Here is a 22,279-nt window from a genome sequence, read left to right as displayed (position 1 = left end):
AATAGTGTGAGAGTCCAGTCCATAGTGGATCTAACATAATAGTGTGAGAGTCCAGTCCATAGTGGATCTAACATAATAGTGTGAGAGTCCAGTCCATAGTGGATCTAGCATAATAGTGTGAGAGTCCAGTCCATAGTGGATCTAACATAATAGTGTGAGAGTCCAGTCCATAGTGGATCTAACATAATAGTGTGAGAGTCCAGTCCCTAGTGGATCTAGCATAATAGTGTGAGAGTCCAGTCCATAGTGGATCTAGTATAATAGTGTGAGAGTCCAGTCTATAGTGGATCTAACATAATATTGTGAGAGTCCAGTCCATAGTAGATCTAGCATAATAGTGTGAGAGTCCAGTCCATAGTGGATCTAGCATAATAGTGTGAGAGTCCAGTCCATAGTGGATCTAGCATAATAGTGTGAGAGTCCAGTCCATAGTGGATCTAGTATAATAGTGTGAGAGTCCAGTCCATAGTGGATCTAACATAATATTGTGAGAGTCCAGTCCATAGTAGATCTAGCATAATAGTGTGAGAGTCCAGTCCATAGTGGATCTAACATAATAGTGTGAGAGTCCAGTCCATAGTGGATCTAACATAATAGTGTGAGAGTCCAGTCCATAGTGGGGCCAGCAGGAGATCATCTTGAGTGGAGACAGGTCAGCAGCGCAGAGACGTCCCCAACTGATGCACAGATGAGTGGTCCACCCTGGGTCCCGACTTTGGACAGCTAGCGCTTCATCTGTGGTCACCGAATCTGTGCCCCCCTCCCCCCACCCCACCCCCTCTCCTTCGTAGAGAGAGGCGGAGGGGGGCAGAGCAGAAAAGAAACGGCAGATCAACTGGTCTAAAAGGGGGGTCTATTTAAAGGCTAGAGCAGTGGTTCTTAAAGGGGACCATTATCACCAGACCTATGTAAGCGTCAATATATACCTTGATTTTGCAGAAAAAAGACCATATATTTTTTTAACCGATTTCCGAACTCTAAATGGGTGAATTTTGGCGAATTAAACGCCTTTCTAATATTCGCTCTCGGCGCGATGACGTCACAATGTGACGTCACATCGGGAAGCAATCCGCCATTTTCTCAAACACCGAGTCAAATCAGCTCTGTTATTTTCCGTTTTTTCGACTGTTTTCCGTACCTTGGAGACATCATGCCTCGTCGGTGTGTTGTCGGAGGGTGTAACAACACGAACAGGGACGGATTCAAGTTGCACCAGTGGCCCAAAGATGCGAAAGTGGCAAGAAATTGAACGTTTGTTCCGCACACTTTACCGACGAAAGCTATGCTACGACAGAGATGGCAAGAATGTGTGGATATCCTGCGACACTCAAAGCAGATGCATTTCCAACGATAAAGTCAAAGAAATCTGCCGCCAGACCCCCATTGAATCTGCCGGAGTGTGTGAGCAATTCAGGGACAAAGGACCTCGGTAGCACGGCAAGCAATGGCGGCAGTTTGTTCCCGCAGACGAGCGAGCTAAACCCCCCGGATGTCTTGGCTCACACCGTCCCTTATGCCACCGAAGATGATCAAGAGAAGAATATCGACCCTAGCTTCCCTGGCCTGCTGACATCAACTCCAAAACTGGACAGATCAGCTTTCAGGAAAAGAGCGCGGATGAGGGTATGTCTACAGAATATATTAATTGATGAAAATTGGGCTGTCTGCACTCTCAAAGTGCATGTTGTTGCCAAATGTATTTCATATGCTGTAAACCTAGTTCATATTTGTTAGTTTCCTTTAATGCCAAACAAACACATACCAATCGTTGGTTAGAAGGCGATCGCCGAATTCGTCCTCGCTTTCTCCCGTGTCGCTGGCTGTCGTGTCGTTTTCGTCGGTTTCGCTTGCATACGGTTCAAACCGATATGGCTCAATGGCTTCAGTTTCTTCTTCAATTTCGTGTTCTCTACCTGCCTCCACACTACAACCATCCGTTTCAATACATGCGTAATCTGTTGAATCGCTTAAGCCGCTGAAATCCGAGTCTGAATCTGAGCTAATGTCGCTATTCCTTGCTGTTCTTTTCGCCATGTTTGTTTGAGTTGGCATCACTATGTGACGTCACAGGAAAATGGACGGGTGTATATAACGATGGTTAAAATCAGGCACTTTGAAGCTTATTTTAGGGATATTGCGTGATGGGTAAAATTTTGAAAAAAACTTCGAAAAATAAAATAAGCCACTGGGAACTGATTTTTAATGGTTTTCACCCTTCTGTAATTGTGATAATGTTCCCCTTTAAGCTTGTTGGAGGTACCGAACCCCACCAGTTTCATATGTGCATTCACCGAACCCTCCTTTTTTTTCAAATTCAAGACAAAGTTATTAAGTTTTTGGTAATACTTTAGTATGGGGAACATATTCTAAGTAACTAAAGACTTAATTTAGAGTTTTTTGGACACGAGGGGAACATATTCTAAGTAACAAAGACTTAATTTAGAGTTATTTGGTTAGGGTTAGGGTTACAATAAGGCCATGCCGAATAAGGCATTAGTAAGTACTTAATAATGACTAGTTAAGAGCCAATATGTTACTAATTTGCATGTTAATAAGCAATTAATTAATGGTGAATATGTTCCCCATACTAAAGTGTTACCATGTTTTTTTTTTACTGGTGCACAAAATGAACCGTGCATGAACATCACCTTGTTCAAACAACAAAACCAACACAGTGCATGAACTCACAACAAATTACACAAATTACACACCTGCAAACCAGTCTGACTTCTGCTGTTGCCGTATCCGTAATACGCTTATAGGGAGAAGTTTTTATTTACACGATGAGTCGGGTGTGTTTTGACCTCCGCCGAACCCCTGTTTAAGGTTAAGAACCACTGCGCTAGAGTATACAAATGAGTTTTAAGATGGGACTTAAATGCTTCTACTGAGGTAGCATCTCTAACTGTTACCGGTACGGCATTCCAGAGTACTGGAGCCCGAATATAAAACGCTCTATAGCCCGCAGACTTTTTTTGGGCTCTGGGTATCACTAATAAGCCGGAGTTTTTTGAACGCAGATTTCTTGCCGGGACATATGGTACAATACAATCAACAAGGTAGAATGGAGCTAGACCCTTTAGGATTTTATACGTAAGTAGTAAAACCTTAAAGTTGAGTAAAAAGGGCAGAAAGGAAGTTATACTTCCTCACTCAGAGAGCAAGCAATAGTAAAGGCGTAGTAACGGTGAGTGCGTGCGGCATGTGAGCATGCAGACCTCGGCCAGGAACCACCTCTTGCACGATAACAAGCAGGAATGCATCATTTAAAGGCTAATCTGTGTGAGAGTGTCAAGGAACATGCGGGACTCACGTCACCCGAACATGTGTTCCTGCACGTTTGTCCAGACCTTAAGACGGCGGGGAAAGAAAACAAAGCAAAAAAAAAAAGAACATATGGCTGAGAAAAAAAACATTGGCGTCTATTTCAAGCTATCAAGGTTCCACGAGGTGTGTTTAGGTGACGAGATGTTCTTTTCAGCTGATTGAATAACTCACACATTCAAATGTGAGCGCATGAATAGGCCGGGCGAGGTTTGCTTGCGGAGAACTGTTTATTTTTGCAAAGTGATGACTTTGTTCAAACAGTTTTTAAAAAAAAGACACACTGGAGTGTGTATTAGCCTAACACTTTGTACAATACACAAAGTACATTTGTCTTGGTCCAGATTTCAACTGACTTCTTAGGTTTATTTTGCAAAGCCTTAACACGCGCCCTGTAATGCCATGCTTGGAAATGACTCTACATCAAAGGAGAAAACAAAACACCTTTGTGCACCTTAAAGGGGAATTGCACTTTTGGTTGGAATTGTGCCTGTCATTCACATTCCTTCATTTAAGACAAGCACGCGTGTGTTTTTCTTTTTTTTATCCATTCGAAATCCTAAATAAACATTTGCAAAAGTCAGCTAACAATGGAGTCAATGGTAATTCCTCTATTTTGCTTACAAAGCCCTTTAAAAAAAACTTCCAAAAACCGCCAACAATACCTTATTTACAGTTGCGATCAAATGTTTACGTACACTTGTAAAGAACATAATGTCATGGCTGTCTTGAGTTTCCAATAATTTCTACAACTCTTATTTTTTTGTGATAGAGTGATTGGAGCACATACTTGTATTGTGGCCAAACAGCTAAATTTTTGTTTCATCTGACCACAGAAATTTCCTCCAGAAGGTCTTATCTTTGTCTATGTGATGTCAGATGAAACAAAAATGGAGCTGTTTGGCCACAATACCCAGCAAGGAGAAAAGGTGAGGCCTTTAATCCCAGGAACACCACACTTACCGTCAAGCATGGTGGTGGTAGTATTATGCTCTGGGCCTGTTTTGCTGCCAATGGAACTGGTGCTTTAAATGGGACAATGAAAAAGGAGGATTACCTCCAAATTCTTCAGGACAGCCTAAAATCATCAGCCCGGAGGTTGGGTCTTGGGCGCCGTTGAGTGTTCCAACAGGACAATGACCCCCAACAAACGTCAAAAGTAAATATACTTCTCCCCCCCACACCTCCCAATCTCAAGGTCTCAAGGTTGGCAAGTATGAAAATTACAAAACGGCGAATAAAATGATAGGTAAAAACAAAATCATCAGAAAAAACAAACCTGAATTATTAAGTTAAAATAAAAATATTTCCTGGTTATTTAAGTTTATTTGTAGAGCACAATTTGTACAGATGCATATAATTACAAGAAGGCAAACAAAATCATAAATAAAATCATCATAGAAATAAACTTAGTTAGTTAGTTAAAATAAAATTACTTCCAGTATTCATAGGAACACATATGAGCTCACTCTGACCCCGACAAACACAAATTAATCCTGCCGCCTTTACATGGCCGGTTAGCTCAGTTGGTTAGAGCGTGGTGCTAATAACGCCAAGGTCGTGGGTTCGATCCCCGTATGGGCCATTTTTTTTTTTTTAGCACTTAGCAATACTGCTACATGATGCTTAGAGTTACACCTGAGCTGGATCTGCTCTATTAGCCTCTTTGTTAGCCACCTCATGCTAGCAAGTATTTACAATTTAGAATGCATTAAAAAAAAAGAAAAACATATATTTAGTTTAGTTTATTAAGGATCCCCATTAGTCTACACCGCAGTGGAGACTATTCTTCCTGGGGTCCAGGCAAAAAACGTCACACAATCACAAAACAAAAGATTACAAGGCAGTATAATATGATCAATAATACAATATATATTACACTATATATTACACCTTTAGAGTGAATATACTGTTAGCGACATGTAATGAAGGAAATAGCAAAAGTTCGGATGCGTCTGTGAATTGATTGTGCTGCAGTATACTTAAAATGATTAAAATAGGTAAATATGACATGTTGTTATGAATGTTACTACATTACATACACTATATACAAAATAATGACTTACTAAGTCAAAATAATGACTTACTAAGTCAAAATAATGACGTAGTAAGTCAAATGAATGACTAAATGTAAGTATGCGTTTGCAATAAGTGTTTGAAAAAAAGAGTTAAAAGTGGGGCCACATGCTGACATATGCTCAACTCATCATGCTTAATTTATTACAGCATTTGGGAAGCCTGTAGTTGATTTTTATTATGTAAATGTTACATTTTCATCGACATGTGATAGCAGGGGCCCTACCTCAGCTCGCTCGCAGTCCTCGAGGTGAAGGCTAATTAGCTTTTAGCGTAACGTTAGCTCACTGTGCGGTGTGTGTGTGTGTGTGTGTGTGTGTGTGTGTGTGTGTGTGTGTGTGTGTGTGTGTGTGTGTGTGTGTGTGTGTGTGTGTGTCTGTCTGAGAGAAAGACAAGCATTATTGACCTACAGTTAACAACTAAGTTATTTCACTTTATCTTTTTCTGTGTTGATTGAGCTGTGTTGAAGCAGCAAGAAATGACATTAAAAGTAATGTAATAATAATAATAATGTAACTGCATCATAAAGCCTACATGAACTCCATGGTGTTCAGGGATGAATAGTCTCTCCTATTGCTATTGTACTATTTTTCAGCTATAGTTACATTAATCATTAGTAATGTAGCAGCCTAGTTTTGAATGTAAACTCGAAGTTATTGGTTTTTTTGTTGTTGTTGTTGTTGTTGCTATTTTTGTATTACAAAATTGTTTGATCATGTTATGCTGCATTGTAATCTTTTGTTTTGTGATTGTGTGGAGTTTTTTGCCGGGACCCCAGAAAGAATAGTCTCCGCTGCAGTGTAGACGAATGGGAATCCTTAATAAACTAAACATAACATATGTTTTTCTTTTTTTTAATGCATTCTAAATTGTAAATAATCGCTAGCATGAGGTGGCTAACAATGAGGTGGCTAACAATGAGGCTAATAGAGCAGATCCAGCTCAAGTGTAACTCTAAGCATCATGTAGCAGTATTGCTAAGTGCTAAAAAAAATAAGTGGCCCGTACGGGGATCGAACCCGCGACCTTGGCGTTATTAGCACCACGCTCTGACCAACTGAGCTAACCGGCCATGTAGAGGATGCAGGATTCATTTGTATTTGTAGGGGTCAGAGTGAGCTCATATGTGTTCTTATGACTACTGGAAGTATTAATATTTTAACTAAATACGTTTATTTCTATGATGATTTTATTTATGATTTTGTTAGCCTACTTGTAATTTTATGCATCTGTACAAATTGTGCTCTATAAATAAACTTGCCTTGCCAAGTGTAAAAATAAGTTACCCCCCTTAAAATAATTAAAATAATACATTGTATCATTATAATACATCACAATAATAATACAAGAAATGGCAAGAAATTTAATTTTAACTGTACATGAATTTTTTTCTTAAAGGAGAACTGCACATTTTTTGTTATGCATTCTGAACCGTGGGGTGGCTAAGAATGCAGCTAATGGGGCATGTAGCAGTATTCAGGGTTTCCCGCAGCGCTTTGTTGTTAAGGCGGACGCCTTAACAACAAAGAGCCACCGCCTAAACTAGTCTTAACAAGCTGCTACGCTTCGTTCTGCCTCTGCCTCTGTCAGTACGTCTCTGCAGCACCCAGCATTGTCCCACCCACAGAACCATCTGATTGGTTACACGCAGAGCGTTTACAGCCAATCAGCAGTGCATATTCAGAGCGCATGTAACAGCCAATAAGCAGTGCGTATTCAGAGCGCATGGAGTCAGTGCTCCTACGGTGTGGTGAGCAGAAAGGTGTTTAACAGGTGAGCATAAGGCATCGGGCTCTCCCCAAATTATAATAAACACCTCCCAGTCAACTACTAGTAGCATCACTATGAGCCCGTTGACCTTCTAGAAACATAAGCGGCAGCTCAGCTCGCTCGCAGTCCTTGAGGTGAAGGCTAATTAGCTTTTAGCGTAACGTTAGCTCACTGTGCGGTGTGTGTGTGTGTGTGTGTGTGTGTGTGTGTGTGTGTGTGTGTGTGTGTGTGTGTGTGTGTGTGTGTGTGTGTGTGTGTGTGTGTGTGTGTGTGTGTGTGTCTGTGTGTCTGAGAGAAAGACAAGCATTATTGACCTACAGTTGACGACTAAGTTATTTCACTTGACCTTTTTCTGTGTTGATTGAACTGTGTTGAAGCAGCAAGAAACGACATTAAAAGTAATGCAATAGTAATAATAATGTAACTGCATCATAAAGCGTACATGAACTCCATGGTGTTCAGGGATGAATAGTCTCTTCTATTGCTATTGTACTATTTTTTCAGATATAGTTACATTAATCATTAGTAATGTAGCAGCCTAGTTTTGAATGTAAACTCGAAGTCCATCCATCCATCCATCTTCTTCCGCTTATCCAAGGTCGGGCCGCGGGGGCAGCAGCCTAAGCAGGGAAGCCCAGACTTCCCTCTCCCCAGCCACTTCGTCCAGCTCCTCCCGGGGGATCCCGAGGCGTTCCCAGGCCAGCCGGGAGACATAGTCTTCCCAACGTGTCCTGGGTCTTCCTCGTGGCCTCCTACCGGTCGGACGTGCCCTAAACAACTCCCTAGGGAGGCGCTCGGGTGGCATCCTGACTAGATGCCCGAACCACCTCATCTGGCTCCTCTCGATGTGGAGGAGCAGCGGCTTTACTTTGAGCTCTCCCCGGATGACAGAGCTTCTCACCCTATCTCTAAGGGAGAGCCCCGCCACCCGGCGGAGGAAACTCATTTCGGCCGCTTGTACCCGTGATCTTGTCCTTTCGGTCATAACCCAAAGCTCATGACCATAGGTGAGGATGGGAACGTAGATCGACCGGTAAATTGAGAGCTTTGCCTTCCGGCTCAGCTCCTTCTTCACCACAACGGATCGATACAGCGTCCGCATTACTGAAGACGCCGCACCGATCCGCCTGTCGATCTCACGATCCACTCTTCCCTCACTCGTGAACAAGACTCCGAGGTACTTGAACTCCTCCACTTGGGGCAAGATCTCCTCCCCAACCCGGAGATGGCACTCCACCCTTTTCCGGGCGAGAACCATGGACTCGGACCTGGAGGTGCTGATTCTCATCCCAGTCGCTTCACACTCAGCTGCGAACCGATCCAGTGAGAGCTGAAGTTCCTGGCTAGATGAAGCCATCAGGACCACATCATCTGCAAAAAGCAGAGACCTAATCCTGCAGCCACCAAACTCGAAGTTGTTTTTTTTTTTTATGTTGCTATTTTTGTATTACAAAATTGTATTATTGATCATGTTTTGCTGCATTGTAATCTTTTGTTTTGTGATTGTGTGGAGTTTTTTGCCGGGACCCCAGAAAGGCAATTAAAAGTGCTTTAAAGATGCATAAAATTACAAGATGGCGAATAAAATCATAAGTAAAAATAAAATCATCATAAAAAAAGAACCTGAATTATTAAGTTCAAATAAAGATACTTCCAGTAGTCATAGGCATGGATATGAGCCCACGCTGACCCCCACAAACACAAATCAAACCTGCTGTTATACACGGCCGGTTAGCTCAGTTGGTTAGAGCGTGGTGCTAATAACGCCAAGGTCGCGGGTTCGATCCCCGTACGGGCCACTTATCTTTTAAGCTGCTTGTCGTGGTCCTTTAGAGTGGATATACTGTTAGGGACACGTAATGAAGGAAATAGCGAAAGTTCGGATGCGTCTTAAAATGATTAAAATAGGTAAATATGACATGTTGTTATGAATGTTACTACATTACATACACTATATACAAAATAATGACTTACTAAGTCAAAATAATGACTTAATAAGTCAAATTAATGACTTACTGTAAGTAAGCGTTTGCAATAAGCGTTTGAAAAAAAGAGTTAAAAGTGGGGCCACATGCTGACATATGCTCAACTCATCATGCTTAACTTATTACAGCATTTGGGAAGCCTGTAGTTGATTTTTATTATGTAAATGTTATATTTTGATCAACATGTGATAGCAGGGGCCCTGCCATTCAAAACGAGGCTGCTACATTACTAATGATTAATGTAACTATAGCTGAAAAATAGTACAATAGCAATAGGAGAGACTATTCATCCCTGAACACCATGGAGTTCATGTAGGCTTTATGATGCAGCTACATTATTATATCAACTATCAGAGACAGAAACTCTTCATTTAACATAATGTCGTTTTTTGCTGCTTAAATACAGCTCAATCAACACAGAAAAAGGTAAAGTGAAATAACTTAGTTGTTAACTGTAGGTCAATAATGCTTGTCTTTCTCTCAGACAGACACATACACACGCACACACACACACACACACACACACACACACACACGCCAAGGTCGCGGGTTCAATCCCTGTACGCGCCACTTATTTTCTCTTATTTCTTTTTTAGCACTTAGCAATACTGCTACATGATGCTTAGAGTTACACTTGAGCTGGATCTGCTCTATTAGCCTCATTGTTAGTTGCCTCATTGTTAGCCACCTCATGCTAGCGATTATTTACAATTTAGAATGCATTAAAAAAATGAAAAACATATGTTTAGTTTAGTTTATTAAGGATCCCCATTTATTCTTCCTGGGGTCCAGGCAAAAAACGCCACACAATCACAAAAGAAAAGATTACAATGCAGTATAACATGATCAATAATACAATTTTGTAATACAAAAATAGCAACAACAAAAAACAAAACAAAAACAATAACTTCGAGTTTACATAATAATGTTTATGCCAAAGATAAAAAGAGCAATATAAAAATAGATATATATTTTTGCAAAAAAAAAACAAAGAACCAATGGCCTATAATATACACATACTGTAAGTGTTCCAAAGACAAACAATAAATTAGGAAAAAGTACCGTAATGAATAAAATATGACATAAAGTACATACAAAATCAAGATAATATCAATATTAAAACGATAACCAGAAACAAGAATGAATTTAAGCAAAAAATAAGTCAAAATAATTTGTTCTTGTTCTTGTCTCACATATAAAAAAAAAGTGCAGTTCCCCTTTAAGAGAGATAAAAAGTTACAAAAAATCCATGTACAGTTAAAATTGTCTTGCCAATTGTTGTATTAGTATTATGTATTATAATATAATAATAATAATAATAATAATCATATGATCTAATATTTATTGTATTACTATTATTATCCGTATTACTATTATTATCCGTGCCAGCAACCTGAGGGTTCCTGGTTCGATCCCCACCTTCTACCAACCTTGAGCAAGACACTACACCCTTGCTCCTGATGAGTGGTGGTTAGGGCCTTGCATGGCAGCTCCCACCATCAGTGTGTGAATGTGTGTGTGTGTGAATGGGTGAATGTGGAAATAGTGTCAAAGCGCTTTGAGTACCTTTAAGGTAGAAAAGGGCTATACAATTAATACAATTATTGTATTAATATTATGTATTATAATATAATAATAATAATAATAATCATATGATCTAATATTTATTGTATTACTATTATCATTTTCCAGTGGTTAACTTATTTTTACACCTGTCAAGGCAAGTGTAAATATAGAGCACAATTTGTACACGAGGCAATTAAAAGTGCTTTAAAGATGCATACAATTACAAGACGGCGAATAAAATCATAAGTAAAAATAAAATCATCATAAAAAACCAACCTGAATTATTAAGTTAAAACAAAGATACTTCCAGTAGTCATAGGCATAGATATGAGCCCACGCTGACCCACACCAACACAAATCAAACCTGCGGAATAAATACGGCCGGTTAGCTCAGTTGGTTAGAGCGTGGTGCTAATAACGCCAAGGTCGTGGGTTCGATCCCCGTACGGGCCATCTATCTTTTAAGCTACTTGTTGTGGTCTTTTAGAGTGGATATACTGTTAGGAACATGTAATGAAGGAAATAGCGAAAGTTTGGATGCATCTTAAAATGATTAAAATAGGTAAATATGACATGTTGTTATGAATGTTACTACATTACATACACTATATACAAAATAATGACTTATTTAGTCAAAATAATGACTTAATAAGTCAAATTAATGACTTACTGTAAGTAAGCGTTTGCAATAAGCGTTTGAAAAAAATAGTTAAAAGTGAGACCACATGCTGACATATGCTCAACTCATCATGCTTAATTTATTACAGCATTTGGGAAGCCTGTAGTTGATTTTTATTATGTAAATGTTATACTTTTATCAACATGTGATAGCAGGGGCCCTGCCATTCAAAACGAGGCTGCTACATTACTAATGATTAATGTAACTATAGCTGAAAAATAGTACAATAGCAATAGGAGAGACTATTCATCCCTGAACACCATGGAGTTCATGTGGGCTTTATGATGCAGTTACATTATTATATCAACTATCAGAGACAGAAGCTTTTCATTTAACATAATGTCGTTTTTTGCTGCTTCAATACAGCTCAATCAACACAGAAAAAGGTAAAGTGAAATAACTTAGTTGTTAACTGTTGGTCAATAATGCTTGTCTTTCTCTCAGACAGACACACACACACACACACACACACACACACACACATCGCACAGTGAGCTAACGTTACGCTAAAAGCTAATTAGCCTTCACCTCAAGGACTGCGAGCGAGCTGAGCTGCCGCTTATGTTTCTAGAAGGTCAACGGGCTCATAGTGATGTTACTAGTAGTTGACTGGGAGGTGTTTATTATAATTTGGGGAGAGTCCGCTGCCTTATGCTCACCTGCTAAACACCTTTCTGCTCACCACACCGCAGGAGCACTGACTCCATGTGCTCTGAATACGCATTGCTGATTGGCTGTTACATGCGCTCTGAATACGCACTGCTGATTGGCTGATACCGCTCTGCGTGTAACCAATCAGATGGTTGTGTGGGTGGGACAATGCTGGGTGCTGCAGAGACGTACTGACAGAGACAGAGGCAGAACGAAGCGTAGCAGCTTGTTAAGACTTTAGTTTAGGCGGTGGTTCTTTGTTAAGGCGGCAGCCTTAACAACAAAGTGCTGCGGGAAACCCTGAATACTGCTACATGCCCCATTAGCTGCATTCTTAGCCACCCCACGGTTCAGAATGTATTAAATAATGTGCAGTTCTTCTTTAAGAAAAAAATCCATGTACAGTTAAAATTAAATTTCTTGCCAATTATTGTATTATTATTATGATGTATTATAATGATATAATGTATTATTATTATTATTTTACAGGGGGTAACTTATTTTTACACTTGGCAAGGCAAGTTTATTTATAGAGCACAATTTGTGCAGATGCCTAAAATTACAAGGCAAACAAAATCCATTTTCTACCGCTTATTCCCTTTGGGGTCGTGGGGGGCGCTGGAGCCTATCTCAGCTACAATCGGGCGGAAGACGGGGTACACCCTGGACAAGTCGCCACCTCATCGCAGGCCCAGAAATAAACTTATTTAGTTCAAATAAAAATACTTCCAGTAGTCATAAGAACACGTATGAGCTCATACTGCCTTTACACGGCCAGTTAGCTCAGTTGGTTAGAGCGTGGTGCTAATAACGCCAAGGTCGCGGGTTCGATCCCCGTACGGGCCACTTATTTATTTTAGCACTTAGCAATACTGCTACATGATGCTTAGAGTTACACTTGAGCTGGATCTGCTCTATTAGCCTCATTGTTAGCCACCTCATTGTTAGCCACCTCATGCTAGCAATTATTTACAATTTAGAATGCATTAAAAAAAAGAAAAACATATGTTTAGTTTAGTTTATTAAGGATCCCCATTTATTCTTCCTGGGGTCCAGGCAAAAAACGTCACACAATCACAAAAGAAAAGATTACAGTGCAGCATAACATGATCAATAATACAATTTTGTAATTCAAAAATAGCAACAACAAAAAACAAAACAAAAACAATAACTTCGAGTTTACATAATAATGTTCATACCAAAGATAAAAAGAGCAATATAAAAATAGATATATATTTTTGCAAAAATAAAACAAAGAACCAATGACCTACAATATACACATTAGTGTACCAAAGACAAACAATAAATTAGGAAAAAGTACCGTAATGAAAAAAATATGACATAAAGTACATACAAAATCAAGATAACCACAAACAAGAATGAATTTAAGCAAAAAAAAAAGTCTAAATATTTTGTTCTTGTCTCACATAAGGATTGTGAATGATAGGCAACATTTAAAAAAAAAGTGCAGTTCCCCTTTAAGAGAGTTAAAAAGTTACAAAAAATCCATGTACAGTTAAAATTGTCTTGCCAATTGTTGTATTATTATTATTATGTATTATAATATAATAATAATAATAATAATAATAATCATATGATGTAATATTTATTGTATTACTATTATTATCCATATTACTATAATTATCCGTGCCAGCAACCTGAGGGTTCCTGGTTTGATCCCCACCATCTACCAACCTCAGTCAGTTGTGTCCTTGGGCAAGACATTTTACCCTTGCTCCTGATGGGTGGTGGTTAGGGCCTTGCATGGCAGCTCCCGCGATCAGTGTGTGAATGGGTGTGTGAATGGGTGAATGTGGAAATAGTGTCAAAGCGCTTTGAGTACCTTGAAGGTAGAAAAAAGCTATACAGGTATAACCCATTTAATTTTGTCTTGCCAGTTATTGTATTAATATTATGTATTATAGTATAATAATAATAATTAATAATCATATGATCTAATATTTATTGTTTTACTATTATTATTTTCCAGTGGTTAACTTATTTTTACACCTGTCAAGGCAAGTGTATATATAGAACACAATTTGTACACGAGGCAATTAAAAGTGCTTTAAAGATGCATACAATTACAAGACGGCGAATAAAATCATAAGTAAAAAATAAAATCATCATAAAAAAACAACCTGAATTATTAAGTTAAAATAAAGATACTTCCAGTAGTCATAGGCATGGATATGAGCCCACGCTGACCCACACCAACACAAATCAAACCTGCGGCATAAATACGGCCGCTTAGCTCAGTTGGTTAGAGCGTGGTGCTAATAATGCCAAGGTCGCGGGTTCGATCCCCGTATGGGCCACTTATCTTTTAAGCTACTTGTCATGGTCCTATAGAGTGAATATACTGTTAGGGACATGTAATGAAGGAAATAGCGAAAGTTCTCTAGTGTGTGTGAAATGAGTGCTCTGCAGTATACTTAAAATGATTGAAATAGGTAAATGTTTTTATGAATGTTACTACATTACATACACTATATTGCCAAAAGTATTCAGCCACTTGCCTTCACTCACATATGAACTTGAAGTGCCATCCCATTCCTAACCCATAGGGTTCAATATGATGTGGGTCCACCTTTTGCAACTATTACAGCTTCAACTCTTCTGGGAAGGCTGATTGCAAAATAGGAACGCAAGACAAGAACTAAAACAGGAAAACTGCAAAAAAACTCCAAATAAGTCAGGGCGTGATGTGACAGTACACCTACTTTGAGACAAGAGCTATAGTGATGCATGCTTGGTTATGGTTTGAATTAATATCCAACAAACTGCGAGAACGACTTTTTACTGTCAATATCGGCTGCTGAGTTTAATTTTTTTTATGTTTTCTGCTGGTGGTGTGCCTCGGGATTTTTTCAACGAAAAAAATGTGCCTTGGCTCGGAAAAGGTTGAAAAACACTGACCGAAAAGAACCGCTCAAAAGACTCGACTCGTTCGTGAACGTCCCGTCTCTAACTCCTTTAGCTCTTGAGCATGCACATCTCGACATGTCCACTTTAAAATCACATACAGGAGAATCCTCAAGCGTTACAGAAAAATAATTCAAGCAGTCACTCGGTACTTTTGCAGCCTGCTTCCTTTTTGGCGCTGGGAAGCTGTTCTACAGTGGCAGCACAGTGAAGCGGAATGTGCTTACATGCTCGGAAAAGTCAAAGCGGGAGGGAGGGAGGAGGACGGGGCGGATGTGCGAGAGAGAAAGAAGCGTGACTGTGAAGTCCGAGTGGTTGATGGGACAGAACACCCTGAGTGGGCATCAGGCGCGGGTCGGCTAAATGTGTGACGCAGACAGGGGGGCGAGGATGGCAGAGCTGAAGTGGTGAAAGTGGCACCTAAGTGAAACGCGGGCCCCGTGTTTCCACCCTACTTGTGAAGTGAAGTGTCCAGACTGCTCTGACCAACACCTGCAAACCGACGAGAGGCTCGCCAGTGAATTTGGACATTTGACAAGGTCATTTTTAAATAAATTGTCACCGATTCTGTTCATAACCTTTATGGACAGAATTTCTAGGCGCAGTCAGGGCGTTGAGGGGATCCGGTTTGGTGGCTGCAGGATTAGGTCTGTGCTTTTTGCAGATGATGTGGTCCTGATGGCTTCATCTGGCCAGGATCTTCAGCTCTCACTGGATCGGTTCGCAGCCGAGTGTGAAGCGACTGGGATGAGAATCAGCACCTCCAAGTCCGAGTCCATGGTTCTCGCCCGGAAAAGGGTGGAGTGCTATCTCCGGGTTGCGGAGGAGACCCTGCCCCAAGTGGAGGAGTTCAAGTACCTCGGAGTCTTGTTCACGAGTGAGGGAAGAGTGGATCGTGAGATCGACAGGCGGATCGGTGCGACGTCTTCAGTAATGCGGACGCTGTATTGATCCGTTGTGGTGAAGAAGGAGCTGAAAGCTTTCAATTTACCGGTCGATCTACGTTCCCATCCTCACCTATGGACATGAGCTTTGGGTTATGACCGAAAGGACAAGATCACGGGTACAAGCGGCCGAAATGAGTTTCCTCCGCCGGGTGGCGGGGCTCTCCCTTAGAGATAGGGTGAGAAGTTCTGCCATCCGGGGGGAGAGGAGCCAGATGAGGTGGTTCGGGCATCTGGTCAGGATGCCACCCGAACGCCTCCCTAGGGAGGTGTTTAGGGCACGTCCGACCGGTAGGAGGCCACGGGGAAGACCCAGGACACGTTGGGAAGACTATGTCTCCCAGCTGGCCTGGGAACGCCTCGGGATCCCCCGGGAAGAGCTGGACGAAGTGGCTGGGGAGAGGAAAGTCTGGGCTTCCCTGCTTAGGCTGCTGCCCCCGCAACCCGACCTCGGATAAGCGGAAGAAGATGGATGGATGGATGGACTTTTAAATCCACACTACAGGCTAGGGCTGGACAATTACCATATTTTCCAGACTATAGAGCAGTGGTTCTTAACCTTGTTGGAGGTACCAAACCCCACCAGTTTCATATGCGCATTCACCGAACCCTTCTTTAGTGAAAAATAAAATGTTTTTTTTTTTCAAATTCAAGACAAAGTTATATGTTTTTGGTAACACTTTAGTATGGGGAACATATTCTAAGTAACAAAGACTTAATTTAGAGTTATTTGGACACTAGGGGAACATATTCTAAGTAACAAAGACTTAATTTAGAGTTATTTGGACACTAGGGGAACATATTCTAAGTAATAAAGACTTAATTTAGAGTTATTTGGTTAGGGTTAGGGTCAGGGTTAGAGGGTTAGGGTTAGAATAAGGCCATGCCGAATAAGGCATTAATAAGTACTTAATAATGACTAGTTAAGAGCCAATATTACCAATTTGCATGTTGATAAGCAACTAATTAATGGTGAATATGTTCCCCATACTAAAGTGTTACCATGTTTTTTTACTGGTGCACAAAATGAACCGTGCATGAACATCACCTTGTTCAAAGAACAAAACCAACACAGTGCATAAACTCACAACAAATTACACATCAGCAAATCAGTCAGCTGTTGCCGTATCCGTAATACGCCGATAGGGAGAAGTTTGTATTTACACGATGAGTCGGCTGTGTTTTGACCTCCACCGAAGCCCGAAGTTTTTGAAATATTGACATTACTGCTTGTGTTCCAGAGGTGCCATTGATCCTCTACCTGTTCCTGCTGGTCTCGCTGGTGTGCTTGTGGGCAGGACTCCATATGGGCTACCGGCACCCGTGGATGCTCGTGGTCTACGTCGTCTCCAACTGCCTGCTGGTGAGGCCTGCTTACCACTCTCCTTTTGTCGGCCATGGGTTGGGAAAAGTAGTTAAGGAACGACAACGGCATGGAAACAGGAGTTCAGACAGCTTCTACCATCCCTTTAGAACAGGGGTGTCCAAACTTTTTCCACTGAGGGCCGCACACGGAAAAATTAAAGCATGCGGGGGCCATTTTGATAGTTTTCATTTTCAAATCATAACAAAATACATGGATTTTGGGGGGGTTTTACCTTTAGGGCTCCCGGGGACCATAAAGGGTCTAAGTCATTAAAATGTTAAAAACAAGTCAAATTATTTTTTTATTTTTTGTATTTAACAGTAATTCTCTACAGTATATCAACTTCAGGTTGATATAAAATTTAAAAAACCAAAAAGGTTTTATGCCTTTTCTGTCAAGACAACTTTGTTTTTTATAATAAAACTGAAATGTGCAGTATTTCCCCCACTGCCCAAAACATTCAGAATGCAATGTTTGATGTGAAGTAATTAGAGCCTTAAAAGCATCAATATTGCAAGACACCATTGATATATATATTTTTGAGTAATCACAGTGAAAAGATAAATAAAATCCCATTAAATATATTTGGGATCCAAAAGGTGTCCCACTCATAAAATGATACATTTGTATTAGGTTTTTTTTACTTTCAACACTTAAGTTACGAGATCAACTTCAGTTACATCTGTCAATTTTACATTTGAACTATTATTTTGTTTGTTTTATGCTCTTTTGTCAAAGAAAACGTTGATGCTTTTGTATGGCAATCACACAATATATGCAATATTTTCCACATAAAACATTTGAGTGAAATATTTAAAATAATTGGAGCCTTGAATAGGTCAATAATTCATTATAACATTGATTTTTTATTTATTTTTTTGAGCTGGCAAAAAAAGAAAAAGAAAGATAGACAAAAGAAAGAAAAAAACAGCCTGCATGGCAGCTTTGTGTCAACATTGCAACTTTTTCTAGTTAGATTTCACCTCATTCTACTTTTTTTAATGTTTATTTTTTATTTTTGCAATAGCATTTCCAGAATGTGTGGCGGGTCGGTAAACAATTAGCTGCGGGCCGCAAATGGCCCCCGGGCCGCACTTTGGACACCCCTGCTTTAGAAAGAACTATTTAAAAAAACAAAACAATTAACAGGTTGTTCTTATGACAGTTTAGCTGAATTGTTATTAAAAACTTACAGAGGCGCTCTCAAAAAAGATGATTCATGTCCGAATGGCAATTTTTATTGGATTATTGTTATTCATTCAGATTCTACATTGATTCACAATTTTCAAAAATCAATGAAAAAATATTTTTTTTTCAAGTTAGTAGCTTACTCGCTGCTTGCATACGTCAGCAACCAAAAAGAGGTTTTCGAACCTGTATTGGAATGAGTTGTATTATGGGCCTGCTGCAATGCAAGCAGCCCATATTATTATTGCTCATACTTAATGAGGGATGGGCGACCCTACTGTTAATGCATTTCAACTTGGATTTTATTTTCTTCTGCAGTTTATTTTATGAAAATTAAATGCCAAACTGCTTTTAAAATAGAGGTGGGAATTTTTGGGCACCACACGCTTTGATTACGATTCTTGGGGTGACCAATTCTCGTAATACGTTTTTGTTTGGTATAAAATGATAATCCAACTTTTTAAAAACAGGTTACAAAAGCTGTTCTTAGCTGCTGACGTACAACTTAAACATGCAGAATTCGGCTAAAAAAACCTCTTTTGAAAAATATATAAATAATTATATATATTTTGTTGACTAAAAATTACAGAATGTTCATCAATCTAATAAAAGAAAATAGAGCAAATGCAACCTAATCTGAGTTTTGCAGTACTTAGGATATACATTTAACAGGTAATTGAGAATACATACAAACAAAATAATTATTAAATGCAATACTAAAAGAAAGAAAATGCATGAATATATAAAAGTAACGGTATTATTGATAATGATTATGTCAATGATTTTATTCCAAAAAATGATTCTTAAAAAAGATAATTGCAAGTGTGTGTGTATATATATATATATATATATATATATATATATATATGTAATTTTGTATGTCTGTTTGTATATTTTGAAATTTTATATATATATATATATACATTATATGTGTATATATTATATTTGTATTTTTTGCAATTTTATATATATATATATATATATATATATATATATATATATATATATATATATATATATATATATATATATATGTATATATGTATATGTATATATGTATATATATATGTATATATATATGTATATATGTACATATATATATATATATATATGTTTATCAATATATTTAAATGTGTGTGTGTATTTTTGCAATTTTATATATATATATATATATATATATATATATGTAATTTTGTATGTCTGTTTGTATATTTTGAAATTTTATATATATATATACATTATATGTGTTTGTATTTTTTGCAATTTTATATATATACATATGTGTATATATACATATTTATATATGTATATTGTTTGCAATTTGATATATACAGTATATATATATATATATATGTGTGTGTGTGTGTGTGTGCATATATATATATATATATATATACATATGTGTCTGTGTTTGTGTGTGCATATATATATATATATATATATATATATATATATATATATATACATATATATATATATATATATGTGTGTGTGTTTATGTGTGCATATATATATATATATACATATATATATATATATATATATATATGTACATATATTTATATATGTATGTATATATATATATATATATATATATATATATATATATATATATATATATATATATATGGGTGTATATATACACATATTTATATATACAGCATATCATTTGCACATGAACTGGCCATGTACTGATTATACATGGAAAATATTCAAATCAATAATATATATGGATGGATAAATAAATAGCTAGATAGATAGATGGATAGATATATGGATGGATGGATGGATAGATGGATAGATATTACCCTTTTCTATCAAAGTTATTAAAACAGCATAACCAATCAAGTTGTTTTAAAGAGTTACTGGGTCAATGCTAGCATAGCTCTTGTCTTTTAATTTTCACTATGTTCATTTTTAATTACTAATTCAGTGGAAAAGTGGTCGCAACAAATCCCTGCATTTTGGGTTTTGATGCAGTCGTCCACATTTTAAACAAAGTACATCTCCCAACACCTCTAACTGCTACGCCAATGAAACAATGGCCTATTCCGACTGCTTGTTTTCTCTTCCTTGTGAGGTCAGCGCAGACGTAATCTGCCTTGCGCGTGCTAGCTCAGTGTGATATGCGGCATGCACCTGCAAAAGACAACAGTGTTGCAGCAAAGTCAATTCGTTGAGTGGGACCAATGACCGATAATGAGCAATGATGTCAGCGTCAACAGCCAGTGTTGATGCTTAATGAGCTCGACCCTGTGACATCGTGTGGTTGCTTCTTTTTTTCTCTGCTGGCGCAGTGATGCTCTCAGATGTCAAAGGTCGCTGTTTGCCCGGGGAAAAGAAAAAGTTGTTGTCAGTCTTTAGAGCACTGACACGTGACATTCCTCAATTGAAAAGATGCCACATTCTTAAAAAACTTTGAGTTGCCCTTGGTTGTTTCCGCTTAACATCTTTTTGATTTCGCTCAGATTCTCGATAATAAAAACAGAATACAATGATTTGGAAACCCCTTTCAACTTATATTCAATTGAATAGACTGCAAAGACAAGATATTTAACATTCGAACTGGAAAACGTTATTTTTTGCAAATATTAGCTAATTTGGAATTTGATGCCTGCAACATGTTTAAAAAAAGCTGGCACAAGTGGCAAAAAAGACTGAGAAAGTTGAGGAATGCTCATCAAATACTTATTTGGAACATCCCACGGGTGAACAGGCCAATTGAGAACAGGTGGGTGCCATGATTGGGTATAAAAGCAGCTTCCATGAAATGCTCAGTCATTCACAAACAGGATGGGGCGAGGGTCACCACTTTGTGAACAAATACCTGAGCAAATTGTCCAACAGTATAAGATCAACAATTCTCAACCAGCTATTGCAAGGAATTTTAGGGATTTCACCATCTACGATCCGTTATATCCTCAAAAGGTTCAGAGAATCTGGAGAAATCACTGCACGTAACATTGAATGCCCGTGACCTTGGATCTCTCAGGCGGTACTGCATCAAAAAGCGACATCAATGTGCGAAGGATATCACCACATGGGCTCAGGAACACGTCAGGAAACTACTGTCAGTAATTATAGTTCGTTGCTACATCTGTAAGTGGAAGTTAAAACTCTACTATGCAAAGCGAAAGTCATTTATCAACAACACCCAGAAACGCCGCCGGCTTCGCTGGGCCCGAGCGCATCTAAGATGGACTGATGCAAAGTGGAAAAGTGTTCTGTGGTCTGACAAGTCCATATTTCAAATTGTTTTTGGAAACTGTGGACGTTGTGTCCTCTGGAACAAAGAGGAAAAGAACCATCCGGACTGTTATAGGCACAAAGTTCAAAAGCCAGCATCTGTGATGGTATGGGGGTGTATTAGTGCCCAAGGCATGGGTAACTTACACATCTGTGAATGTACCATTAATACTGAAAGGTACATACAGGCTTTGGAGCAACATATGTTGCCATCCAAGCAACGTCTTATTCATGGACGCCCCTGCTTATTTCAGTAGACAATGCCAAGTCACATTCTGCATGTGTTACAACAGTGTGGCTTTGTAGTAAAAGAGTGCGGGTACTAGACTGGCCTGCCTGTAGTCCAGACCTGTCACCCATTGAAAATGTGTGGGATATTACAAAGCCTAAAATACCACAACGGAGACCCCCGACTGTTGAACAACTTAAGCTGTACATCAAGCAAGAATGGGAAAGAATTCCACCTGAAAAGCTTCAAAAATTGGTCTCCTCAGTTCCCAAACGTTTACTGAGTGTTGTTAAAAGGAAAGGCCATGTACGTTTGTAAGTTGAAAAGGAT

General features: G+C 38.8%; 1 protein-coding gene and 6 non-coding genes across 7 annotated transcripts in view; 6 read left to right on the top strand and 1 right to left on the bottom strand.

Moving 5' to 3' along the window:
- The window catches only part of adgrv1 (adhesion G protein-coupled receptor V1), a 513,902-nt gene that overhangs the window by 440,597 nt on the left and 51,026 nt on the right, over positions 1-22,279 (top strand). Inside the window, exon 92 of the mRNA XM_061980535.1 lies at positions 17,162-17,283. Within this exon, the coding sequence (XP_061836519.1) occupies positions 17,162-17,283 (122 nt within the window). The remainder of the gene's footprint in view (positions 1-17,161; positions 17,284-22,279) is intronic.
- trnai-aau (transfer RNA isoleucine (anticodon AAU)) lies at positions 4,836-4,909 on the top strand. The gene has a single exon. It is a non-coding gene; the product is annotated as a tRNA-Ile (tRNA).
- On the bottom strand, positions 6,399-6,472 carry trnai-aau (transfer RNA isoleucine (anticodon AAU)). The gene has a single exon. It is a non-coding gene; the product is annotated as a tRNA-Ile (tRNA).
- Positions 8,896-8,969, top strand: trnai-aau (transfer RNA isoleucine (anticodon AAU)). The gene has a single exon. It is a non-coding gene; the product is annotated as a tRNA-Ile (tRNA).
- On the top strand, positions 11,101-11,174 carry trnai-aau (transfer RNA isoleucine (anticodon AAU)). The gene has a single exon. It is a non-coding gene; the product is annotated as a tRNA-Ile (tRNA).
- Positions 12,824-12,897, top strand: trnai-aau (transfer RNA isoleucine (anticodon AAU)). Its single transcript has one exon. It is a non-coding gene; the product is annotated as a tRNA-Ile (tRNA).
- On the top strand, positions 14,296-14,369 carry trnai-aau (transfer RNA isoleucine (anticodon AAU)). Its single transcript has one exon. It is a non-coding gene; the product is annotated as a tRNA-Ile (tRNA).

Source organism: Nerophis lumbriciformis, linkage group LG20, assembly GCF_033978685.3.
Source record: "Nerophis lumbriciformis linkage group LG20, RoL_Nlum_v2.1, whole genome shotgun sequence".
Taxonomy (NCBI): Eukaryota; Metazoa; Chordata; class Actinopteri; order Syngnathiformes; family Syngnathidae; genus Nerophis; species Nerophis lumbriciformis.
The sequence above is the reverse complement of the archived record's forward strand: the minus strand, read 5'-3'. Positions and strand labels throughout refer to the sequence as shown.